The sequence below is a fragment of the Podarcis pityusensis genome, assembly GCF_964106645.2.
Source record: "Podarcis pityusensis genome assembly, chromosome: 3".
NCBI lineage: Eukaryota > Metazoa > Chordata > Lepidosauria > Squamata > Lacertidae > Podarcis > Podarcis pityusensis.
In genome coordinates this window covers 93,160,125-93,185,275 of record NC_138026.1, presented here as the reverse complement: position 1 = coordinate 93,185,275, position 25,151 = coordinate 93,160,125, and the positions used below count along the sequence as shown (strand labels likewise).

General features: G+C 43.3%; 1 protein-coding gene across 2 annotated transcripts; it reads left to right on the top strand.

The window, feature by feature from the left end:
• Positions 1 to 694: 694 nt before the first annotated feature.
• On the top strand, positions 695 to 21,580 carry BROX (BRO1 domain and CAAX motif containing). 2 transcript variants are annotated; one of them, XM_081000254.1, is made up of 13 exons: positions 695 to 1,123; positions 6,484 to 6,622; positions 6,763 to 6,869; positions 7,393 to 7,489; positions 9,085 to 9,180; positions 12,314 to 12,386; positions 14,026 to 14,131; positions 15,811 to 15,900; positions 16,334 to 16,419; positions 17,115 to 17,196; positions 18,984 to 19,134; positions 20,366 to 20,525; positions 21,236 to 21,580. In XM_081000254.1, exons 2-13 carry the CDS (start codon positions 6,522 to 6,524, stop codon positions 21,320 to 21,322), a joined length of 1,236 nt encoding a protein of 411 aa, XP_080856380.1. In that variant the 5' UTR covers positions 695 to 1,123; positions 6,484 to 6,521; the 3' UTR covers positions 21,323 to 21,580. The 2 variants fall into 2 exon arrangements, with proteins under 2 accessions (XP_080856380.1, XP_080856379.1); XM_081000253.1 differs by lacking the exon at positions 695 to 1,123 and adding an exon at positions 2,832 to 2,986.
• The last annotated feature ends 3,571 nt before the right edge of the window (positions 21,581 to 25,151 follow it).

Below are 25,151 nucleotides of genomic sequence, written 5' to 3'. Positions count from 1 at the left end.
GCCAGCAGAGAAATTCATTTCCCCGGAGGCTGCGATCCAACGGCAGAAGCAAAGACAGGGCTCGTGATGGAGCTCGAGCATTTCTTGCGGGAAATATTTATTCATTTCTATGTGCGCACGCAAGCGATTATTGTTATTCCATGTCAAAAATTGGGAGAGGGTGGCTTTTAGGACAGCCCTCCAGTGTAGTCTTGTGTCCCTTTCCCCATACTGGCAGGTGAGCAGTTGAGTAAGCGCATGAGACCATAACCCAGCAGTGTAGTCCAGGCTTAGCATCGGGCGTAATTGCGCATCTAATGCACCGTCGCCCTCCTTTCGTAGAACAATAGGGAATTCCCCCCGGGGATTATATTGTTAGCGGAGTTTAAAGGTAGGCCCTGCAATAGAAGTTATATGCTCCCTACATGTCACTTTATATTTAGGGCTATATAGATATTCGCATACACACACGCAGACACATACAAAATCCATAGGATTGCTCTAGGAAAAATGTAATCGAGTTGTCCTCTCCACCAATACGCAGCGCTCAGCTAGGGCTCAAGGCGCCTTGCCTTACACGCACTTCGTCGGGGTTTGCACCCCTGCACAGCGCGCATGAAAACTCAAATTCAAACCCGGAGGCAGAGGAGGGGCGCGTGGGCGTGGCTACCTCCTGTGGGCAACGTGCCGGGCAACCAGTGCAAAGAAAAAAGGCCAGGCAACATAGAGACACGGATGGTAGACTAACTGCCCCGTTTCTGCATTACGGCTCTGCACTGCGGCTTTCAGAGGGAATCGGGAGGCGAGCTCCCCTAATAAAAAGCCTACATGCTCTCTCTGCTTCCCGATCTTACTCAGCCGTTACCTCCCCAAGGGGCACCTAACCCAGGCGTCGTCGCTACTGAAGCAGCCGCCCCGCCCCATTTCTACGATGGCACCAACCGAAGCACTTCCGCCTCGTTACCTGATTCTTGCCAGGGCAAGGGAGGACACGTGATCTTCGGCTAGTAGATCTGTCTCGGGAGTTTAGGGTCTCTCTTAGCGCATTTATTGCCAAGGTCTTGGATCAACCTGTTACCACGCTCCTGCTTACCACCACATCTGGATCTACATAAGTGGGCTAACCAATCCGTCGTGGGTAGAGGTGAGTGCTACAGACAGACTTTATTTATATTATCTAAAAATGTGCGTTTATCTTACGTTTCAATTCCTCCACACCAGCATCCGAACTAAAAGACAACGGTATGTACCCTGTCTCCTTCCTCTCTTTGCCGATCGTAGTGTTTTAACAGTTCAATCCTTTAAAATGTTTACACGGAAGTGCCATTGCATTCAGGTAGGGCTCAAAACACCGCGACAGCCCGATGCTTTCATGAAGAATTAGACACAGGGCGCTAAGAAGGCATGTTTTCATCCTTATATTGTGTAGGGGATATTTGTGGATGTGGACATAAGAGAACTTCTGTACACTGGGGTATTTCCTTCTAATGCCACCTCCTTGGCTTTATTTTGTCTACTCTTGTACAGTATGCATATTATTGCCTAGCTAAGCATAGACTTCACTTCTCGAAGGCTTGTTCTATTTTTCAGGCTGCGTTCCCCCCCCCCCCTTTCTCCCCTCACTAAATCCATTTCCTGGCTTTGCTATTACAATCCTTTTGATAGGAAGTACAATCTCAGCGCTGTCTCCAAAGCAAACTGAACTGATTTCAATGGGCACGGATTGAATCTTCAATTAAACCCAAGTTCCTACCTTCCATGTGATAATTCTAAGAGTTTTAGCAACTTAGTTACCTAGGAAGTGAATCCCATTGGTTTCAGGTAGGATTACCTTAAAAGTAAATTCACTGATGACCGCAGCCGAAGACAGTTGGGAACAAAGCTCGTGGACAAAGATTCGTATTAACACGGTAGTCAGCAGCCTGATGCAATGCATGATTACTTAGAAGCAAACCCCACTACGTTCAGTGGCGCTTACTCTTCAGTAAATTGGCATAGGATTGTAGCCTGAATCGCGCGAAATTAGACCCCCCTTTATTCCCTATTATGTCTGCCTAAGGCAGTTGCTCTAACAAAAGGGAAGGATGGAACAATAAGGTCCTCCTACTTTCTCTTGCAATTGATAGCTCGTGGTGGCCATTAGCTCGAGTGAGAGAGATCGCAATCTACAACTTTTTATTCCAGATCAAATTGGTCTTGCTGTAGTCAACGGAACTACTTCGGAGCAAGCCCACCCCCCGATTGCGATCTCTAACAGTGAGCAACTTTGACATCCATAGTTTACAACGCAGTGAGTTAATATAAGAAGTGTCCTGGAGCAAACCGATGAGCAGGCCATGGATAACCTTTCCCCCGCTGATAGGGTCTTGGCTCCTTATCAGGGGTTGAGAGGAGAGGAAAAAACTGTGCAGGATGAGTCCCTCAGAATGCACGCGGGTGGCAGATACTAAAGCAGGAAACTGATTAAGCCTGTACACTTTGTGGGAAGCAGATCACCCATTAATTGGCAGGGTTTGCATCCAAGCAAGACTGGAACCTATGTGTCTTGCTTTGAGCCCATGGCAACCTGTCTGAGGAACAGACTGGCAAGGCCATCGGGTGCAGGCTAGCTTAAAATCCCATTGGGCTCCGTGGGCTTTACTCCCTCGCAGTCCCGTCTCTTTCCGTCTGGGAGCAATAAGAGACAGGGGCGAGGCGTGGGGATCCGCTTCCCCCCTTCCTCCTTCGCAGGCTTGAGAGGTATCGATGCGCTCGGGCTACTGCGAGGAGGCCGCTCCGCTGCGCGAGCGACTCCCTGGGCTTTCGCGGCGCGGCCATTTCGCGCCTGCTTCCCGGATCCGCGCGGCACCATAGAGACCGGCGGGAGGAGAAGCCGGCGCCGGAAGTGGAGGAGCTGCTCCGCCCGGGATCCTTCTTATTATATCTCGGTCTCTTTTCCTCCCACACCCACAAGCAGGAAGTGGTTGCCGTAGCAGCGGCGCAGCAGGAAGAGCTTGGCGGAGAGAAGGTAAACAGAGCAGCCCCGCCCTGGGGAGGAAAGGCCGAGAAAGGCGGCCGGTGGTGGGGGAGACACAAAAACACACGCGGGAGGGTTGGCGGGGCGCGACTTCGTGCCCTTTTTAATACTCCGGTGTTTGGCCCGGTTGTGTGTTGGTGAGGCCAGAGTGGGAAGAGATTCCCCTCGGCAAGGCCTGCGACGAGTGAAGTAATGTTTATAAGCAAAAGATGACCACGCCCTGTAGAGAAGCACTACTTCGCTTTTCTCAATCTGCTAAATTTTGACAGGGATTTGAGGGAGATATGTTCAATCCTACATGCCGTATACTCAGAAGTAAGTCACATTGAGTTCACTGGGGCCTGCTGCCCAGTAGGGAGGTAAAGGATTGCTGCCCTGGGGTAGAAAAGTATTGATTCAGTGCAAACATTTGTACGGGGGTGAGGTGGGGATAAGCGATGGGGGAAATCTGCTTGGTCACTATAGTGCTCTGGTGTGAAGCTGGGGCGGATGATGGCCATCCTTGACTCCTCCGAAACATTGCATGGAAAGTGTGTGTGTGTGGCAAACAGGAGATTTCGGGGAAAACATATCCGATGATACATATTCCTCCTCCATTAATGATCTACCCTATTAACCTGGTGGACGCTCTTTCCTGTTCATGGCTTAAATAGTTCTGTGAAGTGATTGATTTAGGTCAGAGGCTCCAAATTAAGTATCCCAATGGATTCTTTATATTGCATTGTGAAGGGGTAGACATCTAACAGCTTAAAAGATCCTTGAGGGGTATATGTGCTATCAGGAACACCTCTTCAACCCCAATTTACTTCCCTTCTTCCATTAGTCCCAGACTGAGAAGAAGCATGCAGTAATCCCCTTTTGTTTAGCCCAGAGGTTTTCAAGCTTTTTGAGTCTATGGCTCCCTTAACCAACTACATTCTTTCTGTGGCACCCCTGTGGGGCTCAGGAGCCCAGTTATGTCACCCCTTGCTGCAGAGCTGGCAGTGCCTCACCCTTTTCAAACATCCTCCTTTGTGGAGTGTTCCTTCAGCCTCCTCTCCTCTCCCATCTCCTTGGGAGTTCTCTGGGCAGCTGCTAAAGTTATCCCTGGTCTATGAGTTGCCCACCTTCCTTAAAGATAGCCAGGGCAACTGCAATAAACAGCTGTGAAAGCCTTTGGGAGGCAGAGATGTGAGGGCATCAGAGGAGGGAGGGGAGGGAAGAGGGACAGAGGCCAGTGTTGCCCCCAGCACCCCTGACCATCATTCAAAGCACCCCAGGGTGCCACAGCACACTGGTTGAAAACCACTGGTTTAGCCTAAAGGTCATCCAGCGAACTGAGGACTTGCAAGATTCTCCGCATAGCTGTCAACTTTTAGATTTGAAAATAAGGGATCAGCAGCCTCACCTGTCCCAGGGACAGTCTACAGGATATCTAACAATCTGGGGAAGCAGCAGGAAATGGCGCTGGAATAAGGGAATTTCCCGCAAAAAAAGGGAAGGTTGACAGCTATGATTCTCCGGCATGAAACAGAGGTCAGTGTAGTGGCTTAGGCATTGTTAGGCTATTATTTGGGTGTTTTTATGACTGTTGGTTAATAGCTCAGTTAACCAGTCCTGACCTTATAAGTATGACTTCTTGTCTAAACATCCACATATGCATTAAGCTGTAATGGTGGACTGAAATAACAAATTTGAGAAGGACAATATTTATTTTTAAGAACTGTTTTAATAAAATAGATGTTAGATGCAAAATGGTGTTAGAGTAGAACCTGGGCTGTGGTTTTAAACCTTTGTGCTGTTACGGTAGAAAACTACATGCACAATTGGGGGTGTCTTTTATATTTTTTGCTGGAGCCTCTTGCATGACGGATCAGACAAGGTGCTTTACAGTTTAAAATCAGTTTGCTTCTTGAACTGTGCAAGTGCCTACAATAGAACTTTCAAAGATAATTCCAGCTGTATGTGTTCTCACTATGCATGTATATAGCTTCACATGCACATTGGATCACAGCCCTTGTTTATGCCATTTACAAATGGGGAAAGATTCAGTAATGTTATTTGTAAAGGAAGCCTGCACTGAGGGTTTTGCTCTAAAGAAGCTTGCTAAGAAATATCAGATGAACATCAGCATTTATGTTGTGCAGTATAAGTTTAGTGGTTGTGCAGCATCTCAGTCAATAGACTCAAGCAGAAGTTTCTTAATGCTCTAAAGTGATACTCATTAATCAAGAGAGCACAAGCAACTTCTAATTCTATAGATGTGCTTTCTGTAAATATAGTTTGTCTGGGGCAACTGTAGTAAAGTTATCCCATTCTTATGTTCTTGAAAAACACAGTGGGGGTGAAATTACAGTAATTAGATTGTTCAAAGTGTTGCTTTAACTATCCTAATCACAATCTACTTGCTTTTAATATTTAATTGTACTATGAGTCCATTCTGCTAGGAAATATTGGTTTTTTCCCCCAAAAAGCAGCTGCTGCAGACTTTCTTCTGCTTTAATGTAGGCTAAGCTTGTGAAAGGGTTGGATGCTTTTTTACATACATGTAAGCATCACAGTTGAACAAATCTACTAATGCAGGAGTGGGCTTACAACAAAAACCAGATATCTGATATGAACAGTCAAGTTTAACTAGTTCTAGCAAATATTTCTGACACTAAAGCAAAGGCATCTTATGGACTAGCGTGAACTCACAGGTACAAAAGACAAGTTAATAATGGCCCCATTGATAGAAATTCTGAGTAGCAAATCTAGTTGATGCAGTTGTATAAGTGCTCTGTACTTCTTGCCTCTTAAAATATTCTTGAAGCTCTGGATATTGTTTATTCCAGAACAATGCCTAGCTTATGAAAACTGGAAAAGATAACATAAAAGAGATTTATCCTTCTGCAAAAGTGTATCATGTGATGAATGAATGATTGCTATGTAGTATATCTCTGCTGCACTAGTCATATTAAACTGGGTGTGAAAGGGTTAAGCATTTCCGTGTTGCCACCTTAGCTAATACTGACTTAAAAAAATACAGTAGATGTTTCATATAGTGCAGTCCTTTCTCAGAAGTAAGTGCTCTGGAGATCAGGCAGGCACCAACTATTAGATGCTTCCCCCAGTCACTAAAAACATTCCTTTTACCCAAGCTCTTTTTGACTGTTAATACTAACTCCTGGCATATTTGGCCACTGTAACTGTAATTGATGTTTTACTGATACAGCTTTTATTGTTACATTTTGTTAGATGTTGCTGTTTTTATTGCCCTGTACACCACTTTATTGTGTTTGGAAATGCAAGACAATACTGTATACAAATAATTTTAATACAGTACTGGTAAATAAATTGTAAGGGAGATGTGCGCTGTAGTAATGTGTCTAGGATTGTACCCTTAAGTCTTTCCTGCAATGAAGAATTATTTCTAAGTAATTAGATACTTTATCATTATTATTTTTTTGCTGAAGATTGGTATTTATGTGTATAATCTCTGGTTTCTTCCCTTCCCTTCACTATTTCAGGCTTGCTGTAGTTCTAAACCTGCAGGAGACACTCAGAAATGACTCACTGGTTTCATCGAAACCCTTTAAAGGCTACAGCTCCTGTCTCATTCAATTACTATGGGGTAGCCACCACTCCAGCTGCAACAAAGATTTGCAAGTAAGTGGTTCTAAAAACTCAGTGGGGCTTCTCAACATACAACATGCATTTGCAAGTACTGAAATAAGAGACAATCCAACACTGAATCTCTCCAAAATATCTGTCTTTGAACTGTGTTTTTGGTGTGTTTCTTAATACAGTGATCTAAGATTATCACGAAGCCGACTCTTGGAGCTTTTTACAGATCTTAGTTGTAATCCAGATATGATGAAAAACGCAACTGATTCCTATTTTTCACTCTTGAAAGGTAAGATATCAGTGCAGCTGGCATAGTTGTTCTGGGTTACTAGTAGTTTCAGTAAATAAATCTCTGTGCTTGGCACTAGAGAGCACAAATTCTCAGCTGTGCTAATAAAAGATAGAAATGGGACACTAGCCCAATGGGCATGATATGTGTATCAGTGGCCCAGAGATTCATATGTCTAGTGGATGTACTTGACATATTTGAAACCAGTAGGAAAATGCTGTACTTCTATAGCTTTCTTAATTCTGCTTTTCCAACTAATAATGAAACAATTTTATTTAATATATTTATTAGCCGGTTTATGCAATGAGCCTGTAGAAGATGTACAGTACAATATGAAGCATTAAAACTGGCCCCCAATTAGCCCAGTGGAGTAGATCTTGGGGGCTATTAAATAGTGAAAGTGCACATATAAACAAATTACGTATATAAGGCTGAGTAGTAGACTCAGGAACAATTGCTGAAGATCAAAATCATCATTTTGAAAGTTACTTTGAATTTTAGAGGAGTTTGTTTGTTTTAACAGGCTTTATAGTTTCATTGGATGACTCTTCACAGGACAGCAAGCTGAGATATATTCAGAATTTTAAGTGGACAGACACCTTGCAAGGACAAGTACCAAGGTACTTACTTACATGTAGTATGGTTTTCAGTGTCTATTGTAACTATTTTTATTACTTCTGTTTATGCTGTGCCCTTTTTTTCAAGGCCCAGTGATAAAAATATCATTTAAAACATTGTATAAATGACTAAAAACAATTGCATCCTATCAGCTGATTGGCTTCCACTTATCCTTTGTTCCAAGAGAAAAAACCTGTGAGCCTGAGTTCTCAAGTAGTCCATATTTTGGTAACTGAGAGGCTGGATTGTACAGTTGTTCTGCACTGCTTTTCCACCTGGAGAGCTGGACCATGAAGAAGGCTGATTGCCGAAGAATTGATGCTTTTGAATTATGGTGCTGGGGGAGACTCTTGAGAGTCCCATGGACTGCAAGATCAAACCTCTCCATTCTGAAGAAAATCAGCCCTGAGTGCTCACTGGAAGCACAGATCCTGAAGCTGAGGCTCCAATACTTTGGCCACCTCATGAGAAGAGAAGACTCCCTGGAAAAGACCCTGATGTTGGGAAAGATGGAGGGCACAAGGAGAAGGGGACGACAGAGGACGAGATGGTTGGACAGTGTTCTCAAAGCTACAAACATGAGCCTGACCAAACTGCGGGAGGCAGTGGAAGACAGGAGTGCCTGGCATGCCCTGGTCCATGGGGCCACGAAGAGTCAGACATGACTAAACGACTAAACAACAACAACACTGCTTAGATTTTCTTTATGAATTAGTGGTATATAAATATTTTTATAAATGAATACTAATGACAAGCCGCACAGTGACTTGCTTCCTCTCTGGCTTGGCAGGAATGAGGGGCAAGCAAAGCACTTGTGTTTTCAGCAGAATGCTAGAGCACATTGCTCATTCACATTAAACCAGGCCACTATGATTAGGCAAGATGTTGGTGCCTGGAAACAAATCTATATTTATTTTTTCTCCTATGATTTGGTCTTCCACAATACCTGCACATTTAGGGTATTTGTATGGGTAATTGCAGCCCCCCCCCCGCCCCCCGAATTGCAAACTCTTCTGTATCATACCTGCCCAGAATGGATGGAGAAACCCAGCCAGATGTGCAGGGTATAAATAATAGTTTATTATTATAAATTATTATCATAGAACCCCAGAGAGAAGAAGATTAGTTCATATGAAATTTATCTTTACAGGGCATGTGAATAATTTTGCTTAAGATAAATGTTCTATTTAAAACATCAACTAGTACATTCTCAGTTGCTCTTTATAGGGAACTGTAAAAGTTCTGACTGCTATTCTGTGCTTTGTTTGGAGGGGTTGATGGAGACTTGGATTTTGCACAAGAGTTATGCTTCAACCATTCTTAATCCAGTTTAAAACAAAGCATAAATTGTTTCTGACTAAACAATTATCCTTTTCAAGTTGTCTGAAATCTATGTGAGGGGAGCATACATTTGAATACTCTGGGGTTTGCTCACATGATTTGGGATGGGAGGGTGAGGAAGGAACTAAACATAAGATTGTTTGTTCGCCTTAGAAGTCTCTAAAAGAGAGGTGGAGTACTTAACAGTGTGTTGTAGTTGATGCAAAAAACCATTTGAGTTTATATTTTTCTTTCTTTCTCTTCCCTTGTCCCTTAGTGCCCAACAAGATGCTGTGTTTGAATTAATTTCCATGGGATTTAATGTGGCTTTGTGGTACACAAAATATGCATCGAGGTTGGCAGGGAAAGAAGAGTAAGTATTCTCACTTTAGTAATAGGCTTCTAAACTATCTACCTCTTTTCCTGTGCAGAATTAGTTGTGCTTAAGCCCATTGAAACATCAATTAAGCCAACAGACGAAATTGTGAAGTAGCATATATAGTGGTTATATAAAGCACATATATGGCTTTGGACCAGCATATCTGAAGGACTGCCTGTTGTTATCTGAGCCTGCCCTTCTCTGATATTCTCATCAGAGCCCCTGCTCCAGGTTCCCCTTCCTTCAGAGTTTTTGGTACTTGGTGACCTGATATAGGCCCTTCTCTGTTCTTTTCCTCCAATAGACAATGAAAGAGTGCTGTTGTGCCCATGTCCTGTTTGTAGGTTTTCCCTAAACATCTGGCCGGTCACTATGGAAACAGGATGCTGGACTAGATGGGGCTTTCATCCCATCCAGCAGGGCTCTTACAGTCTTGTTGCTCCGCCATGACCTCCCTGCCAATTTGGATACAATAAAGGAACTGGAGGCCCCTCGACTGTCCTCGGGTCCAGTATTGGACCACTTCAATCGGATATCCCCAGCCGATGTGGACAGACTCCTCCGAGCTGGAAAGCCCACCACCTGTCCTCTTGACCCGTGCCCGTCTTGGCTAATTAGAGCGTGTCCAGATGAGGTGCGGGCCCTCCTGGGGGATATCATCAATTTGTCACTTGGCACGGGGACATTCCCAGGGGAACTGAAGGAGGCAGTGGTGCGCCCGCTCTTAAAGAAAACATCATTAGATCCTTTAGATCTATCCAATTACCACCCGGTTTAGAATCTTCCGTTCCTGGGTAAGGTGATTGAGAGAGCGGTTGCTGAACAGCTTGGTGGGTTTCTGGATGAAACATCGGCTCTGGATCCATTCCAGTCCGGCTTCCGCGCTGTCATGGGACCGAGACAGCTCTGGTTGCCCTAACAGATGATAGTCGTAGACAGCTGGATCAAGGTGGGTCGGGGCTGCTGATTCTTCTAGATCTGTCAGCAGCTTTCGACATGGTCGATCACGAACTTTTGGACCACCGCCTTGCCGACGTGGGGATCCAGGGCACAGTCCTTCAGTGGCTGCGCTCGTTTCTCTCTGATCGGGGACAGAGGGTGGCGCTTGGGGGGGAATTGTCATCGCCCCACTCCTTGGTGTGTGGAGTACCTCAGGGTGTGATACTCTCCCCGATGCTTTTCAACATCTTTATGCGCCCCCTCGCCCAGCTTGTCCGGAGTTTTGGGCTGGGTTGCCATCAGTATGCTGATGACACCCAACTCTATCTGTTGATGGATGGCCATCCTGACTCTGCCCCAGACACACTGACCAGATGTTTGGAAGCTGTGGCTGGATGGTTACGTGGGAGCCGGTTGAAGCTAAATCCTTCGAAGACAGAGGTCCTGTGGCTGGGACAGGACGATATGGGATTGGGGGAGCAACTCCCATCTCTTGCGGGGGCGCAATTAGTGCCAGCACCGTCCGTTAAGAGTTTGGGTGTAATCTTCGACACCTCCCTTTCCATGGAGGTGCAGATTGCAGCTACAACAAAGGTGGCATTTTTCCATCTCCGCCAAGCTAAGCAGTTGGCTCCTTACCTCTCTCACCCTGACCTAGCCACTGTGATCCACGTGACGGTCACCTCCAGACTGGATTATTGTAACTCGCTCTACATGGGTTTAAAGCCCTATACGGCCTAGGACCCTCGTACCTACGGGACCGCCTCTCCTGGTATGCCCCACAGAGAAACTTACGGTCTTCAGATAAAAATATCTTGAAGGTCCCAGGCCACAGAGAAGTTAGGCTGGCCTCAACTAGAGCCAGGGCTTTTTCGGCTGTGGCTCCGATCTGGTGGAACACTCTGTCACAAGAGACCAGGGCCCTGTGGGACTTGACATCTTTCCGCAGGGCCTGCAAGACAGAGCTGTTCCACCAGGCCTTTGGCCAGGGCACAGCCTGACTCCCTCCCTCAGCAATCTTTGCGGAGCTCTGGCCCAATGGTTGCCAATGGCTTGAATTAATTAATTTTATAATGAATGATTTTAGAGTCTTGTTTGTGCTGTACTTTTGTACTGTTTTATTGTTGTTAGCCGCCCTGAGCCCGGCTTCGGCTGGGGAGGGCGGGATATAAATAAAATTTATTATTATTATTATTATTCAATGATGGCACTCTGGTTATGGAATGCTCTGTTGACACTTGCCTTCCTAGCCATAAGGTAGCAAGTGAAGACAGTCTTGTTTTTCATGGGATATATATGTTGCATCTTTTGTTCTTACGCTTTCCATTTGAGGATTATGTTTTAGGTATGGAAACCTAGGCCAGGGTCCAAAGCAGGCATCCCCAAACTCGGCCCTCCAGCTGTTTTGGGACTACAACTCCCATCATTCCTGACTACTGGTCCTGTTAGCTAGGGATGATGGGAGTTGTAGTCCCAACACAGCTGGAGGGCCAAGTTTGGGGGTGCCTGGTCCAAAGGGTATTTGTGGTGAAACAGATACATACTGGAGCTGCAGTTGTTGGGCTGTGTTGACGACGTTTATAATTGGTGACAGAACACACATTACATACAGATGGTCCCAAGTTCCATCCCTGACATACTTAGTGAAAGAAATCAGTGTGTGAGAAATGGGAAAGGCATCTGCTTGAGACCCTGTCTGTCTGTCAGTACAGACAATGCTGAGCTAGATGCACAGCACAACTACAGTGGTACCTCGGGATGCGAACGGGATCCGTTCTGGAGCCCCGTTTGCATCCCGAATGGAACGCAAGACGCGGCGGCACGTCTGCGTGTGCGCAGGTCGTGTTTTGCCACTTCTGTGCATGCGTGTGACGTCATTTTGAGCGTCTGCGCAAGCGGTGAAACCCGGAGGTAACGCGCTCCCGAAGCACATTCAACTCGAGGTATGACTGTACTTTGATCTGGTATAAGACAGCTTTTACCTTCTGACTGTCTCGGCTGTATCAGACATTTAAAACAAAGGTTATTTACAGCAACCCCTCCTGAAATGGGGTGAGATAATAGACATTAGAAATAAACCTGGCCAATGAGAATTCTGGAAAATTTGATGAGGTTAAATGGGAGTAAATTCGGGTGATGTTTAATATCCTTGGAGAGTTGCAGTACTAATTTGTTGTTCCTCCTTTAGCATAACCGAAGATGAAGCAAAAGATGTCCACAGGAGTATGAAAATAGCAGCTGGGATTTTCAAACACTTAAAGGTACAAACCCATTTTATTTAAATAACAAAAACAAAACACACACACACATATTTCCTCTTATGAAGATCCTGTTTTCCTGTTTGTTTTTGGTCAGTATAGCTCTTGTTTGGGGGGATGTTCTGATTCCCCTCCTTTTATACAGTAACTTAATTTAGAGAACGAAGAACAACTTCAGATGTTTATGAAAAGTCTGTGGAATACCCACCATGGGATAGTTGCACAACAGGATTTATATGGGGGAATTGCTTGAAGGCATTCCAATATCACCATATTTGTATGCATGGAAAACTAGCTAAACAATGGGTTGGGGGGGGGGTATGGTTATTAGGGTTTTGACCTTATTACAGTAAAACAGAACAGTCTCTTATTCCCTCCCACAACCACCGCTGCCCAATTTTCCCCAGCCTGCCCTCATTTCATTGTTCAGGCTCACATGCTCAGAAAAAGGTTAGGATAAATGAGTGCCACTGCTCTGATTGAATCCCAAATTAAAAACTGTTAAACTGGAGAGGGTTTCATCCCTGCATTGTGCTTCCCACTTCTTCTAGTTGTGTAGATATTACTCTTGAGTAATGCCCTTTCAAAAATGCACTCCAAATCTCTTGGAAGCTTGTCTTTTTTACTTTTTCTTTTTGTAGTTTATAGGGCAAATCTTCCTAATGCAAGGAGATTTTGATGTGAGAGTGCATTCAAGCAAGGAATCAAGCGCAAGGGAGACTATACCACATGCTGTTTCTTAATTTTGGAATGACTTATTGACTAGTGGGGCCTGGTCTAATAGCAACTGTCTTTTGTTGATCCGCATTCCTCTGGAATTCCATGGTAGCCATAAATGCTCCATACACTTCACAAAGTCGGAGAATTCATTCCTTTGCTTGGAAGTAGAATGACACAATACTTTTACTTATTTGCAAGACTATTTATAAACCCACATTACATGTGAAAAATATGGCAGTGTGCAATGAAGTCATTAAAACATCATAATATTATAAACGTATTAAGTACAGAACGGTTGACCCACCACTGGATCAAATTAATTCTATAAAAAGCTGTGTCAAAACAATGATGTTTTCAACAACAGGTAATGAAATATAAAAACTGTAGGGGCCTGTTTGATTTCAATAGAAGCGTGTTCTAAAATAATGGTGCCACGATGCTAAAAGTCTCATTTGCTTAGAAACCGGGTTTAATAAATAAAAATACTAATATGTAGCAATCATGTGCCTGCTCCTTCAGGAATCTTTTCAAGATTCAGCTTCTATTTATTTGCCCGCATCCATCCCATCACTGACTCCAGACACTGATCCAGGACTTGCACAGCCTCCTCTGATTTAGATGTTACAGAGAAGTAGAGCTGAGTGTCATCAGGTCCCTGGTGACGTCTTGCTCTAAGTCTTCTATTGACTACTCTCAGTAGTTTGTTAAAAGCATTGGGGGGAAAGATGGTACCTTGAGGAACCCCATAGCAGAGGTGCCAGGGGGCAGCCAAATAGTATCTGAAAGCCACGAGTGCCCATCCCAGAGCCAGTCCAGGGTTATACCTGTGATCTCATTACTCCTTGGTCATTTCCTTCAGATGTTACCTGTGTTTGGTTATAGCGCTTCAAACATATCTTAAATTACATTTTCCCCCCTTTAGGAAAGCCACATCCCTAAGCTGATCACTCCTGTAGAAAAGGGAAGAGATTTAGAAGCTCGACTGATAGATTCCTACGTTATCCAGTGCCAAGCTGAAGCACAAGAAGGTACTCCTTAAATTTTTAAGGGCTCTCTCTGGATTTCTTTATATTTTCTCTCCTGGGGAACTCTAGGGTGGAATGTGGTTTGGCATTTTACCTCATACTTGTGGGCTGCCTGTAAGCATTTAGTTGGCTGCTGTGAGGACAGGATGCTAGACTAGATGGGCCTTTGGCCTGATGCAGTGGGGCTGCTTTTATATAGTAATAATGCAAAATCCAGATATTTTAGGAGCATAGGAAGATGCCCCTGGCCAGTATTTGTCCACCTAGCTGAATGTAGTCTGCTCTGACTGGTAGCAGCTCCCAGTGATTTAGAGATGTTTCTCATCACCTGCTACCTCATCCCAATAATTGGATGTTTCTCATCACCTGCTGCCTCATCCCAATAATTGGACAATCAAACCTGTAACCTCCATGGAGGGCTAATGTCCTTCCTCATAATGGATTTGAAAACATTGGTTATGAAACTCAGTAGATTATTTAACTGATTTTCTCCCTTTGTATCAAGTCAGTTAAGGAATATTTCTATTTCTGATCCTTGGAAATGGAAATACTCAATTGCTGGAATACTTAAAAAACAGGATCCAGAGAGGATCTGGTTAGCTTAATGTCTGTTCTGGAAAAACTGCTGGAAATATAGGATTACCAAGCATATAGAAGAACAAGTCTTGCTGAAGTAGTCAGCGCGGCTTCTGTGAGGGTAAATTCTGTCCTTTGGAGTCTTTTGAGAGTGTCAAGAAGAATATAGATAGAGGTGAGCCAGTCATGGACTTAAGACCTTCAAGAGCCTTTGATAAAGTACCTCGCCAAATGCTCCTGAGTAAGCTGAGCAGTAATAGGATAAGAGGAGAGGTTGACAGGGTTACTGCTGACCTCCTCATGTTCTGACATTGCTCTTGACATGGTAATTTCAATTTTCTATTCTGGCTTGAACACCTGTGTCCCCATCCTTTTCATCCTGACATACATGCACAACTATACTAGAACATTATTGTGATCTTTGGTATAATGCCCGTGTTATTAGCTTTGGGGCATCTGTCCAGTTCTATTACTCATGATATCACTTTTGCTAATTTAATTAGCTACATTCAGCCATGAGCAATGTTTGTACCTTTTTTCATTGTGAAATCTGACCTTTCCTGTTTCTACCAGCAGCTATGAATAATTCAGTTTAACTTTAAGATAGCAGAGCCTGGTATTTGAGCGGTTTCCTTCAATAATTGGGGCAGGGGTCTCAGGGTCTCAAAGTATTTACAAAGTGTATGGTTAAATTGTGGGATTTGCTCCTACAAGATGTAGTGATCACTACCAATTTTGGTGGTTTTTTAAAAAGAGGGTAAGGCTCTGAGTGGCTAGTAGCCGCAACGGCTGTGTTCTATCTCCTTTGTCAGAGGCAGTGTATCTCTGTATACCATATGCTGGGAATTGCAAGTGTGGAGAGTGCTGTTGTTTGTGGGCTTCCCAGAGGCATCTGGTTGGCCACTGTGAACACAAGATGCTGGACTAAATGTGCCTTTTAGCCTGTTCCTGCAGGGTGCTTCTGTGTTCATTCAGTGCAGCTCAATTGTGAGAAACATTTTATTTATTTATTTCTGAACAGGACTTCTGTGGCCAATTTTTCACTTATACTTTTAATCACCATCAACTACAGGAAATAGCTTCAGCATATCTATTTTTTGTTTCAGTGACTATTGCCCGAGCTATTGAACTGAAACACAATCCTGGTCTAATAGCTGCTCTGGCCTATGAAACAGCTAATTTCTATCAAAGAGCAGGTATGTCAAAAAGCATTGCTGTATGAATTCTTGATAGCTTCTTAAGCAAGTCCTAAAGTACAGGCTCCTAAGCTTTGAAAAAATACCAAGGAAATATTATGGACAGTAAATGATTTCCATGGCCTTCAGATTTAGCTAAGAAGGGTCTTGGTTTGGGTTAACCATGATTCCAGAAAGTAGACTGACTTGATAATGTTTACCTTTCCCTCTTTATAGCTAACTGGGGCAAGAAACAAACTTAGGTTGAGAACTTAATTGACTTGCTGTAGTTTTCTCCAAATAAGTGAGGTGTATCTTGCAACCATACATATTAAAGACAGTTTCCAGAGTAACTAGAGCTTTCATACCAAATTAGTGTCTCAGCAGTCACAGTAAGAGGATGGCTTTGTGAATAGACTGCTATTGTAAATGTAATGCTGGCTTCTCCTTCCAGATCAAATGTTATCCAGTCTGGACCCAGCATATACAACCAAGTGGCGAAAATACCTTCAGCTGAAGTCATGTTTCTATATGGCCTATGTGAGTGCTCTGACATTGTTTATAAACATTTCAAGAAGATTTCCAAAGGGCCATAAAATACTAGCATAGAATGCAATCAAAGCTTTTTGTTCTATTTAAAGCAGTACTTTTCAGGAAGAGTATATTTTTGATAGGATGCTCTTAAATTTCCTATAATATATCAGGCCCAGCATCTTGTCCCCACAGGAGTAATCCATTACCAGTACGATTCTGCTGCAATGGACAGTGACAATTGCGTACTGTCTCAAATAAAGATGTGCGTTGTAAACGAGAGCAGAAATGCACTTCGTACATATTCTCCTTTTTTGCTCCCTGGTTGGATTGTTGGTGATGCTTCCCAGGTCATGATTCTGCTGCTCTTCTGCCTCAACCCTTGAAGCAAGTGGCATTTTAATGTTGCTCCACAGCATGTCATAATTCAGGGGTCAGCAAACTTTTTCAGCAGGGGGCTGGTCCACTGCCTCTCAGACCTTGTGGGGGGCTGGACTATATTTTGAAAAAAAATAATGAATGAATTCCTATGCCCCACAAATATCCCAGAGATGCATTTTAAATAAAAGGGCACATTCTACTCATGTAAAAACACGCTGATTCCTGGACCGTCCGCGGTCCAGATTTAGAAGGCGATTGGGCTGGATCCAGCCCCCAGGCCTTAGCTTGCCTAACCATGTTTAACAAATGTATTCTTTCACCAGGCCTACTGCTACCATGGTCAAACACTCCTGGCCGGTGACAAATGTGGAGAAGCTATTAGGTCTTTGCAGGAATCAGAAAAATGTATGTATGGTGGTTTTTAAAAATTCTTTTAAACTTGTTCATAAATAATCTGGAGTTAAGGGTGAACAATAATGAGGTGGCCAGGCTTTCACAGATGATGCCAAATTATTCAGATGGTAAAAACAAATCTTGGGAAGAGCTCCAAAAAGTTTTCTCCAAGCTGGGTGAATGGACATTAAAATGGTAAAATGCATTGTTAGCATTTAGCTCCATGAAAGTGTCAGCACAGGGTTTGGCATCTGTGAGAAATGCAGATTCCCCGTTGGGGATCATTAGGAAAGGGATAAAAAACAAAGCTGTTAACACAAGAATGCCTGCATACAAATGTTTGGTGTGACTACACTTGGAATATTGTTTCCCATTCTGATCACTCACCTCTAAAAGACGTGTTAGAGGTGGGAAAGGTCCCAAACAGGGCAACCAAAAAGAGCAGCAGGAGCAATGATTACAATGTTTGGCGCTGCTGCTGTGTCTTAACATGAGGGGACATAATAGAGGTTATAAAGTTATGCATGGTGAGGAGAAAGCAGATAGAGAGATGATGTTCTCCTTCTGTTGTAATACTAAAGCTGGGAGCCATTCAATGATGCTGAATATTGAAGATTTCAGGACTGACTAAAGAAATTACTATTTTATACAGCACACAGTTAAACTATGGAATTTGTTTCTACAACATGTGATGGTCACCACTTCTGATGACTTTAAAATAAGTTTAGACAAATTGGAAATGGAGGAAATGGCTACTGGTGACAATAGTGGGAGAGAGCTACAGTGGTGCCTCGCAAGACGAAATTAATTCGTTCCGCGAGTTTTGTCGTCTTGCGATTTTTTTTGTCTTGCGAAGCACGGTGTCGGAAAAGTTTTGGAAAAGCTTCAAAAATCACCAAAGTCTTCAAAAACCTCAAAAAAGGCTACCACACCGTGTGCTATGAGTTGCTCCTTGAAGTCAAGTCGCAACTGTATTAACGGTGTTAAGAAAAAGGAAACAAACTTGCAAGACGTTTCCGTCTTGCGAAGCAGCTCAAAAAACAAAAAACCCTTTCGTTTTGCGAGTTTTCCGTCTTGCAAGGTACCACTGTATTGTCCTCCTGGCATCTGGTTGGCCACTGAGAAATGGAATGTTAGACAAGCTGTAGCCTTGGGTCAGATCAAGCAGGTCTGCTCTTACATTATTTTGTACCTTGTTGCTCCCTTCTGGAAAATATGGGATTTTACCTTCTATTTACCAGACATCAAAACATCCAAAGTCTTGCTCATAAATGCAGAGAATCAGAGTGTCACCTAAATCTCCCTCAGAACATTCTTAATAGGTCTGGGACTTGCTATGGTAAATATTCCTGTGCCAAACTGATAGGTGCGGAGAAATCATTAGTCTAGGAAAGACTGCACTGAGCATAATTGTAACATAAGTGTTTGCTGAAAGTATTTTCCACAAAGATATGATAGTCAGATTTGGTATCTGCTAATCGTCTATATGAGATTCTGCTTTAAAAAAGCTTAGAACGATTTACATAGGGGGAAATGCAATGGTTGTTGTAGTCTGGTTTTTGCCAATGTAGAACAATCAGCAAAAGTAAAAAAAGCAACCGTCTCACTTTGTGACTGTTCAGCTTGTTGTCATTTTCCAAGTACATGTCATCGTTCTACAAAGTGTAAAGTGTAAATCATGTCCATGATTGTGTTCTCAGTATTTCAAATCTCCTTTCAGGTGAAAACAGTAGATTCTCCAGCTTTTACAAAGAGGAATAATTAAAGAGCATGCTCTCACTTGTTGTTTTCTTGTTCAGTTTTTGCCAAGGCTGAAGCTTTGTGCAAAGAATATGGTGAAACCAAAGGTCCTGGAACTACAGCTAAGCCTTCCGGCCACCTCTTCTTTCGGAAACTGGGAACTCTGGTGAAAAATACCTTAGAAAAATGCCAGCGAGAGAATGGATTCATGTAAGTTTGTTACGTCTCTTCTGTGCTTTCAACAAATACTTGCATGGTTTTTAAGTGATCTTGCTTGTTGTTTTTTGAAATACAGTAACAGCCAAATAAGCCAAAAACATATTAACTAAGAAGTCGATCTTGCTGAGTTCTGTGGGAAATAATTAGTACTAATGGGTGCACATGAACGTGTGAAGATTGGCAGCCATTTTGTATGGCTGAGAGTAATGACGTTAAAGGCCACTAGCAGATGATATTCTTTCATACTTCATTCTCTAGTTAAAGAAGGAATTGGCAGGGCATGACTTTTATCCATTTCCCAGTTATAACAAAACTTCAGCAATAAAATAAGCAGCCTGAAGTGCTTGGGATATCTTCATTCCAGGATTCTTTTTGGGTTGTGCTCCTGTGTTGAAGACCTTAAATACGGGACAGCCAGTGAAGAACTGGATGTGGCCAGTGGGTGAGATCATTATCTCCCCTGCTCCTCACGGGCCATATTTGGCAAGTAGGCAGAGCAGCCCACCTGTCAATCACTTGGTGTCACAGTGGTGCCAATTGACCTTTTCGACCCACAGGAGTGTTCAGAAGCCCCTTTTCAAAGTACAGTGGTACCTCAGGTTACAAACGCTTCGGGTTACAAACTCAGCTAACCTGGAAGTAGTACCTCGGGTTGAGAAATTTGCCCCAGGATGAGAATGGAAATTGCGCACCGGTGGCAGCGGGAGGCCCATTACAGAAAGCGCGCCTCAGGTTAAGAACTGTTTCGGGTTAAGAATGGAACGAATTAAGTTTGTAATCTGAGGTACCACTGTACTGCCTTGCCCAGTGCTTTGAAAGGGACTTGTGAAGATCTGGCATCCAGCTGATGATTGGATCTTCAAGAGCCCCTTTCAGAGTGCTGCCTCACTCAGTGCTTAACATAGTGCTTTACAGCATAGCTGATTGGCAGGGCCTGCAAACCTTTCAGCTGAGCCAGATTTATACTTGCCCCACACCTGACATTTATGGTGTCAGGTGTAGGTCAGTAGGCAGAGCTTGGCAGAAATGGCTTGGTGGGCCAAAGGATGCTGCACAGGCCTAATTATTCCTTTGGGCCAGAGGTTCCCCACCCCGATATAGGAATGAATGTGCAGACTGTGAGGTGTGTTTGTTCAAATTATGGCCACTGCCTTGTGGCACGAATCCCGAGTCAAGAACGAGGAGGTTGCTAAGATTCAGCCTGGTGGTGTGTTTTTTTCAGTTACTTCCAGAAGATTCCCCCAGAGGCTCCCCAGCTGGAGCTGAAGGCAAACTATGGTCTGGTTGAGCCGATTGCTTTTGAGTTCCCTGCTTTGCATGCACACTGGACTTCAGAAGCCCTTTCTGCGTTTGATCTCACCAAAAGGCCAAAGGAGGACAGTGTAAGCAATTCATGCTGCTTTTTCCAACTTGAGTTACCTTTTGCATCAGCATCACCTTGCATTCTTGCTTTGTAGAGGAAGAATGGTGTTGATAGATATTAGTGCTGTGAAAGCATTGGATTTCGGTGTCTTGGATATCTTTGCCTTGTTCCAATGGCTCCCTGCACAAAATATTACTCCCTTGAAAAGCTTTCAAAATATGCCTTGGTTGAGACCACTATTGAATAATATGCAGCTGCAGTTTTATAGTACCTGAAGAACTGGCCTAAATTTAGAGTGCCTTCTGCATTCTTGTGTACCAGATTCAAAAAACAAAAAACTGAGTAATCTAGCCCTGTTTTGGCATTTGTGTTGCTCTTGTGAAAAGAGCAGGGGAAAGGTTGGGGCTCTATCAAGTCCTGTTTTCTGTTTACTGCCCTCCACAAGTTGGAGAATGAAGATCCACAAGAAGTGGAGGCTCCCCACTTCAAAACCTTTACCCCTCAAACTTATAGACTGAAGCTGACTCACTGGAAGCAACAGGCATTAATAGCAACGCCTCCCCCGCAAGGTCTCCATATTGTGGCTGTTTTCATGTGGTGAATATAAATGCACAAATGAGGCTTATTTGTCTCTTGATTCTGAAAGCCACATTGCTTAAATCTGTATTTAAAAGAAAAACAAAAAACATTTGCTCTCCAGTAACACCATTTTCTCCTTTTTATTTGTAGGCTAAACCAAAACCAGAGGAGGAAGTGAAACCTGTGAAAGAACCAGATATAAAACCTCAAAAAGACACTGGGTGCCAGATCTCTTAAATGCTTTGAAATAGCCCTTGTGAGCTGCATTTTGTGAACTCTGGGTTTTTTATCATCTACCTTGTTTTCTGGACTTTCTCATCCTACAAAGGAATTCACTGCTTTTCGAGTTTTTATAGATACTTTTCTTTTAAGCTCTCTTTCAGAAGAATTAAGCGATTAAAATTGGAATTGTCATAAATGTACCCTTCTCAGCATAGAAAGTGAGTGTTTAGATGAATTTGCACTGGAATATGGAATAAATGATAGTGAATACAAGAGATGAAACAGAAGCAGGTGAGTCTTGGGAGAGGCAGTATTTTGCGACGGAGGAAGACTGAGCAGGAGGAAATTTTGTAGAAGCTTTAAGGTGGCATGTAAAAGAGCTGACTGAAAATACGAAAGTCAAGGAACATTTTTAAAAGGTAGGACAAATTCATAGTACTGAATTTTAAGAGCAAGGATGTTAAGTTGAGGCAATGGAGACTTCTAGGGGAATCAAAGTAATAATCTATTTAAAGAAATGGTATGAAAATATAGTGCCTCACCTTGCTAAGGGAATAGAACGTTTTAGCTCGTGTAATTTTCACCCTGGCAGGAATACAACTGATGCCATGTTGGCACTTCAAATACAGCAAGTGAAATACATGTAAAATATGCTTTTGGAAGGTATTTGACCTTGAAGTCCTTTGACAGAAACAAAACGTCTTATTTTGGTCATGCTTGGGGAAGAGAGATTATAGGAACATACCGTATTTTTTGCACCATAACACTCACTTTTTCCCTCCTAGAAAGTAAGGGGAAATGTCTGTGCGTGTTATGGAGCAAATGCCTACGGGTGGCGGGGGAGATCTGCTGCAGTTGTGAGCAGAGGATCCATGGTTTCCTTCCTTCCCTCCTCCATGGCTCGCTTTGAAACAGCAAAGCGGGAGAAGAGCCGCTGAGTGGGGAGGAGAGAGGGAGAGAGAGCCTGCTTGCTTTAAAGGAGCAAAGCAGGAGAGGAGAGGAGTCCGGTTGGCTCCTTTAAAGCAAGCAGGCTCTCTGTCCCTCTCTCCTCCCCACTCAGCTCGCTAAATAGCATTATTAGCAGCATCCTTCTCCACACACTCCATGCGTGCTCCTTGTCCCTTGAGTGCTTTTCCTTCCCTCCCCACTTAAAACGTAGTTACAAAGCACGGATCCACATGGATCCTCAGGATTTTTGCACTGGGTCACCCCAAATTCACCATCAGATCACATAGCATGTCCATGGCTACATCTTGCACCAAAAAAATCACGCACCCACTGTTGCCTGGGGTCGCAGTGGTGCAAAAACGTGGTTACAAAGCATGGATCCACATGGATCCTCAGGATTTTTGCATTGGGCTACTCCAAACTCACTGTCAGATCACATGTCTGTGGCCACAGCGTGAACCACAAAAATCATACATCCACTGTTTCGTTTAGAATATTTTTTTTCTTGTTTTCCTCCTCTAAAAACTACGTGTGTGTTATGGTCTGGTGCGTGTTATAGAGCGAAAAATACGGTATGTTAAGCAAGATTTAGCCTTTGCATCAAAAGGGCTAAACAGAAGCAAAACTTTTACAGAAGGACTATGCAACTCTTAATTGAATGCAGAGCTGCCATGGATAAATATCAAGCTGCTCTGTTGTGTAAAAAAAAAATCTACCCACTCCAGAGTCTAGTAAATAACACATTATGGGGAAGGCCTGAAGATAATGGCAGATCTGTGTAGTAAATATGAAGAGGATTCATGTTAAGTATTCGATATTTGTGCCAACTGCTGTTATCAGAAATGGGGTAAAATCAATTTAAAAGGTTATTATAAGTGTAGAGAAAGGATGAAGGAGAAACAAAATTGTGGAGTTATGGGAGTTGCAACGAGATAAGACTAATAGAATGGAAAAGCAGAATCAAAACGTGTCATGGTGGATAGGGATGGTGTTTGTGGAATAGAGTGGCTGTACTGATTCCGTTCAGAGAACTGGACTGCGTCTAGACACATCAAAAATGTGTTTCAGTTAAAGGAGTTGTAAATTTAAACAGGGAAAACAGGTAGAGAAAAACAAGACTCCACATCGCCATCTGGTGGCACAATGTTATATCGCATATACAACGCATATAAATCGCCTTTTCGTTACCAATCTGACTGAGGCCCTGGTTGTGGATAACCAGCAGATTTCAAAGATCTAGAATTGTGACCTGGAAAACAAAGAAATGTTGACTCTTGAGAGCCAAGGCAAAAGAATGTTGCTGTATGTGAGCTACTTGGATTACGCTATGGGAAACTAGTAGAATTTGGTTTGCAGAACATTGCTTTGAAAGAAAAAGGTCCTGTAAAAACAACTACCGTTAACACATGATTGGGAAAATTGCTGCTGCTGCCTGCAATTGAATTTGTATATATTTGTATAAACAGAGTCCTCAGTAGATTACTCTGGCTCGTTACCTGTATTTGGAGAAAGTAAGGTAATTTAATGCAGTGTGGTATCAGCTTGGCTGGACTCACCAAAGCCTAAAAACACCTTTAAGATGTGACATGCTACTGTGCTCACGCCCTCCTTGTGGGCTTCCCATATTCACCTGGTAAGGATGGAACACTAGACTGAATGGACTTTTTTCTGGATCCAGCAGGGCTCCTTTTATTATTTGTGCCAGCTGTGCCAGTACAGGTCCGGACCCTTCTCTTCCATCAAAATTTAAAATCATCCAGTGGTTTAGGATGTCTTCCTCCTGCCTTACATCACACTGGATGAAAGAATAGTGTTCTGATGTATGGAAACATATATGAATATGCTCCATGCACTGAGAAGTTCATGGCAGATATAAAAGACTGGGAGGGTGTCCAGCCAGGGATTAGTAGGGATCAGATAAGCCTGAACGGCTTAACAAATCTTTGGAATGTATTGTGCTAAGGAACTGTAGATTATGTTCTTATTAGGGGTTCTGGTCAGTAACCTTAAATTAACCAGTTTGTAAAATGTAGTTAATGAACAGTTAGGAGTTGGCAAACAACCTGCCCCCAGGCTTAGCATAGAAAATAAGTTTCATAGCTCAGTCCTGGTTGTATGTATTCAGAGATAAACAGTCAGTTATTTCAGTGGAGCTTAACTCACATATAAGTGCTGCCTTTGCGTGCTTTCACTTACCATCCATATTTCTCATGCTCTTATTTATTCCATAACCTTTTCCTTGCATCAGGTGGGTCCCCCCCCCCCCCAACCACATGCCTGCAGGTTCAGCCACCTGTAGTTCTCAACCAGCAGTGTAAGAAGTTTTGGCTGCATGTTCTTACTCTTGTTCATCCCCTTATCTTTGGTTGCTCTGAAGCTGCCACTAACTACAGCACAAAGCGCTTTGTGTGCTCAGGATTGTGATTCCCAGCCCAGTACTCCAGCTTGTAGTGGATGCCCTTGTATGTTACATACATTAGTATGTACACCACTTTTTCATCTCTTGAGTTTTTCTTCCAACTCTGCTTCTTTCCTGCTGCCCTCGCTCCCTTTCTGACCGCACATTCCCGACTGATAAGATCTTCCTGAAGCTATTGGAGGAATAGGTGTGACATGACGGGTTAAAAGTCTTCAGTACACAAGCCAGTTTTAAATTAAATAGAAATGTGTGATTCCAGTGGGCTTATCGGCACTGTCCTCTCTTTTGCTCGTTCCAGGCACAGCCCACACTTTAAGACCCTGTGTCTGAGCATCCTTTCTTGTGCCTCCAGGGTTTTCCCTGTGAAAATCTGTTCTTTAAAGCTCAGTCGGAGCAAGCAGCAATCCACAGAAAATCTGAACTGATGATTTGGTGGGGCAAAAAGCTCCCAACAACCAATGCTTAGACATGGGGCTT